Here is a 4,609-nt window from a genome sequence, read left to right as displayed (position 1 = left end):
GCGCTCTTCCGCCCACTAAGTTTGGCCTTTGCGAGCGGCCGTCTCTGGCAGGCGCGGAGGTAGCCGGGAAAAGCTAACTTGGTTACGCCCACGCCCGCGGCTGGTTTCTGCTGCGCGTCCCTGTGGCGCAGTGATGCATGTTCAGGCAACGCTTCTGCGCTTCGCCACGGGCTAGTCCCTGCTTTCCAGCCTACGTTTCTTTCTCGAGGGATTGTTGCCCTCCTTTGGCTTCGTGGTCTCTGCGGCTGGCGGTCCGGAAACTGCAGAAAGGAGCCGGATCTCACCTCTGCGGGGGCAGGCGGGAGGCGGCGCGGAGCCTGAGCGGGACTGTCAGAGGTCTCTGAGTGGTAATGATAATAGTAGTCTTCATTACAAACGGAAGTGTTGGTGTAACATTGCACTCTTTGGGTGATCTCACAATAAGTATTTGTTGAACGACGTAGGCAGGGTAGGGGTAATTTAGCCTGTGGGAAATGAGGCCCCCAAACGTTAAAGGACTTGGTCAGGGTTACTTAGCGAGCTAGTGGCAGAAGGGGAACCTTGCCGTGTTTGTGTGGTTTAATTGTTTTCCAAGGAGCTGACTTGCAAATGTTTCCTTTTCTTATACCTAGCGGTCATTGAACCAAACCAAGCTTGGTGAAGTTGTCATTTATCCAGTTAGCTGTAGAGTCCAAGAGAAACAGTCTCCCCCCCCACCCCGATTAGTTTAAATGACAATTTTAGCAATATATTAAGAGCAAGCTACTAATTATTAAGCTCCTATTGATTTTTGTGACCTTGGGAGCTGGTTTAGGAGGCTGTGAAATATTGTTGTAATAAAGAAAACGTGTAAATTCTTCGCTCTGCTTTCCTCGTTCATAAACATTTGCTTAGGGTCTCCTGCACCTGTAGGACTTCTCACAGGCTATAGACTATAGCAAGGAGTATAATTTTCTGAGAAGTTCTAGAGCCTTAACTCCTCAATTGTTAAAAGTAAAACCAGCCAAATCCTCATTATACTTTTGTCAAAAATAGATGGCAAATGACTTAGAGGTGATGTCAATATATACCTACTACAGCATCAAAAGGAACTAGAACATCTTTTAGTTTGTTTTTAAAAATTGTTTTTAATCATACATATTGCCAAAAACATAAAATAGTAAAGAAAGGCTAATAATGAAAAGTAAGAAATCTCTTTCTCCTACTTCCAGATGGGATTGGCGATCACTTTCAACTTTTTTGGGGGGCTGTTTCTTTCAGTAGGTTTGGTATGCCTTTAAAGGCATAAAGAGTATGCTTCTCCCCTCTCTCACACTATTGCCATTTAAAAAATCATCCATTAAAACCACTGAAGACTCCCGACGGGCCCCGCGGTACTGCACCACCACTCCCGACGGGCCCAGCGTCTCTGGACTACCACTGCCAATGGACCACGCCGCTCAGGACTAGAAAGACGCTGGTGGCGGCAGCCGCGGAAAGGAACAAGGAGCCCATTCTGCGCATGCTGCGGCTGTGTGCGGTGGCCGCGTGCTCGAGCTGGCCTCGGGTTCTGGCCAGGACACGGCCCACTTCGGGTGGGCCTTCCACCATGCCGAATGGCAGCCGAACCACGTGGATCAGAGCTGCCTGGACAGCATCCTGGCCACCACTCAGGCCCAGGGACTATCCAACGTGAAGGCCCCGCTGTACCTGGACGTGAGGTGAGATTGGGAGCAGTGGGGCGGGATCCTGCCGCAATCTCTGGATCTGCTACTCTGCATCGACATGAGCCACATCAGTCCCCTGAGCTGCACCGAGGGGCTCTTCAGAGCAGCAGGACACCTGCTCAAACGCAAGGCGCTCCTCATCACCTATGGGCCCTGTGCCATCAACGGGAAGATTTCTCCCCAGAGTAACGTGGACTTTGACCTGACCCTCCGATGCCGGAACCCAGAGTGGGGGCTGCGGGATATAGCCCTTCTGGAGGACCTGGGCCAGGCCAGTGGGCTGCTCCTGGAGAGGATGGTGGACATACCAGCCAACAAGTGCCTAATTTTCCGGAAAGAGTAACCCCCTTCTCCGCCATGCCTGTGTCCCTGGGGCAAACCCAGACCACCAGTGCCTGCCACCCTGGGCCAGACTATGGGAACTAGCCCTCCCCACACTGGGGATTCTTAACCAGTGGCCACAGGGCTGCTGAGATCCTGGGAATAAAATGTTTCCTGCTGTCCAAAAAAACAAAAACAAAAAAGCCCCCAAACCACTGAAAACATTCTATAATAGGATTTAGCTTTATTTTACCCCATCCCCTAACCGTCATTTCTCATATTCCCTATGTATCTGGATTCCTATTTTAGTTACATCAATAAGCATATTTACATATTATGACAAAAACACTGTTCATGCAGGAGCAAAGTTGTGACATGAAGTCTTTATAAAGGATATTGTGCTAAGTTACTGCTTTGCTTCCCATTTTCTTTGTATACAGATCTGAAGAGAGATCCTGGAAACCACCCTTGCACTGTGCGGTGTTTGTTGAAAAAATGTTTGGAAGATTGACTTTTCCACAACTGCTTTTTGCTACCATCCTTGGAATTGCTGGAGGCCTATATATTTATCAACCAGTATTTGAACAGTATTCCAGAGATCAGAAGGAATTAAAAGAAAAGTTGAAATTGGTACAAGACTCAGAAGAGAAGAAAAGTTAATACTACATGGAGTCGAACTATAATTGCTTAAAGTTCCATTGAAATTATACATTGACTATAAATAATCTAGTAAAAAGTTATCAAATATATTTTAATTGTAAATAAATCATAGATAATGATTTTAAATTAGTTTTAAAACTAGCACTGTCAATTTTAATGTTTCCTGTATTCTTATTTGCCATTTTATGTCTTTTCACCAGGACAGATTAGTACTTTCCTTTTAAGCAAAAATGAATGTCTTAAGGAATATTTTATTTCCTAGTTGAAGCTTCTTTTTTCTGGGAATGTGGCCTATACATTGGCAGTCTAGACTGTATAAACTAGCTGGGAATGTTGTTTACAGTTGTGTTTGTAGATTAAATTAACCAAGTTAACTTCAGGCAGGATGCCCCTCAGTTAGCCTACAATTAGCCTGCTTTAATATACTTTAGAAGTCTTTCAATCCCAGCCCTTTCTCATCCCAGGCAGAATGGAGGAGTAAATTGAGAATTGGGGTGGCTCAGGTCAAATGGAGGTTTTTGAGAAGGTAGGTGGTGTCACATAGGGTGGCAAACAAGCCACAGCTCTGTTTACTTAACCCACCAAGCAAATTTGCATTATAATGGTGGTCAGGGAGGAGTTAATTTATTACGAAGCTATTCACATAGTTAAAGGGTTTTTTTGGAAATCGCTAAGAACTGATATTTAACAATGAAAGCTTAAATGTAATCACATATGTACAAAATGCTTTAAATCAACTCATTTCTTCTTATTGATTTTTTTGAAAAATAAATTCATTGTAACTTAATCTAAACTATGTTGAGACCAGCATAGGTAATTTAAAAAAAAAAAAATGTGAATAAGAAATTACAGAGTAGTACATGTTCACCTCATTAAAAAAAACCAAACAATACAGAATGAACAAAGTGAAAATTACTGTTTTTCAGTATACATTGATTTAATTAGCACCTTTAATAGTTTGAGCTTTTGAGACTGTTTTTCTTCTATGCACACTGAAAAATATATGTAAATTTAAAACACATACCAAGTATCTACTGTGTGACAGGCTTGGCTTGTCTGTCGGTGGACTGGGGTTCTGTTCTGTGTGTCTTCTCATTGTGGGCCCCAGGCTCAAGGAGTACCCCCTATCTAGGATATGACAGAGTTTAGGATTAAGAGAGCGAGAGACTGAAAGGAAACATGAATTGTAAATGTCTGCTCAGCTGTGGCAAATGTCTCTTCAGAGTCTGCTGGTTTAGAGCATGTCACAAGGTCCTGCCCAAAGGTGAGGCCAGGGAAAAAGACTCTTGCCACAGGATACACAGTCAAGTGTATTCCTGCCTGTGACCATAGGCAAGAATATATAATCCTGTTATCCAAGGAATGATAATCCTATTTAACATCATGGGAAATTGAACTGTTTTTGATCCTCCTTTTGGGAAGGATTGGTTTGTCAGTTCGGTAGTCATGTAACAAGTGCCAGGGAATGAGTTGTTTTTTGTTTTTTGTTTTTTCCGGTAAAGGTACTGCAGCCATTCAAATCAAAGCCACAGTGAGATGTCGCTTCACATATACTAGGATGACTACAGTCAAAAAGGGCAAATAATGAGTGTTGACAAGGATGTGGAGAAGTTGAAACCCTCGTGTATTGCTGGTGAGGATATAAAACAGTGCAGCTGCTGTGAAACAGTTTGGAAGTTCCTCAAAAAGATAAACATAGTGATACCATATATGACGCAGCAATTCTGCTTTTAGACATATGTCCCAGAGTAGTGAAAACATATGTCTACACAAAAATTTGTAAATGAATGCTCATAGAATCATTGTTATAATAGCCAAAAAGTGAAAATAACCCAAATGTCTCAACCAGTGAATGGATAAACATGTTGTGGTATATCCACACAATGGAATATTACTCAGCTATAACAAGGAATGAAATACTGATATGTGCTGCAACATGAATA

General features: G+C 43.0%; 1 protein-coding gene and 1 pseudogene across 1 annotated transcript; both read left to right on the top strand.

Annotated features, from left to right (window-relative positions):
- The first annotated feature begins 106 nt into the window (after positions 1 to 106).
- On the top strand, positions 107 to 3,577 carry PIGBOS1 (PIGB opposite strand 1). Its single transcript, XM_029236188.1, has 2 exons — positions 107 to 336; positions 2,447 to 3,577. The coding sequence occupies exon 2, from the start codon at positions 2,502 to 2,504 to the stop codon at positions 2,664 to 2,666; it is 165 nt and encodes a 54-aa protein (XP_029092021.1). The 5' UTR covers positions 107 to 336; positions 2,447 to 2,501; the 3' UTR covers positions 2,667 to 3,577.
- On the top strand, positions 138 to 2,466 carry LOC114903834 (annotated as a pseudogene).
- Positions 3,578 to 4,609: the final 1,032 nt, after the last annotated feature.

Source organism: Monodon monoceros, unplaced genomic scaffold (assembly GCF_005190385.1).
Source record: "Monodon monoceros isolate NGI ecotype Baffin Bay Population unplaced genomic scaffold, NGI_Narwhal_1 Super_Scaffold_21, whole genome shotgun sequence".
NCBI lineage: Eukaryota > Metazoa > Chordata > Mammalia > Artiodactyla > Monodontidae > Monodon > Monodon monoceros.
The sequence above is the reverse complement of the archived record's forward strand: the minus strand, read 5'-3'. Positions and strand labels throughout refer to the sequence as shown.

What these genes read in the sequence shown, in the direction of transcription:
- PIGBOS1 (XM_029236188.1), top strand. Translation starts at nt 2,502, where the DNA reads ATGTTTGGAAGATTGACTTTTCCACAACTGCTTTTTGCTACCATCCTT.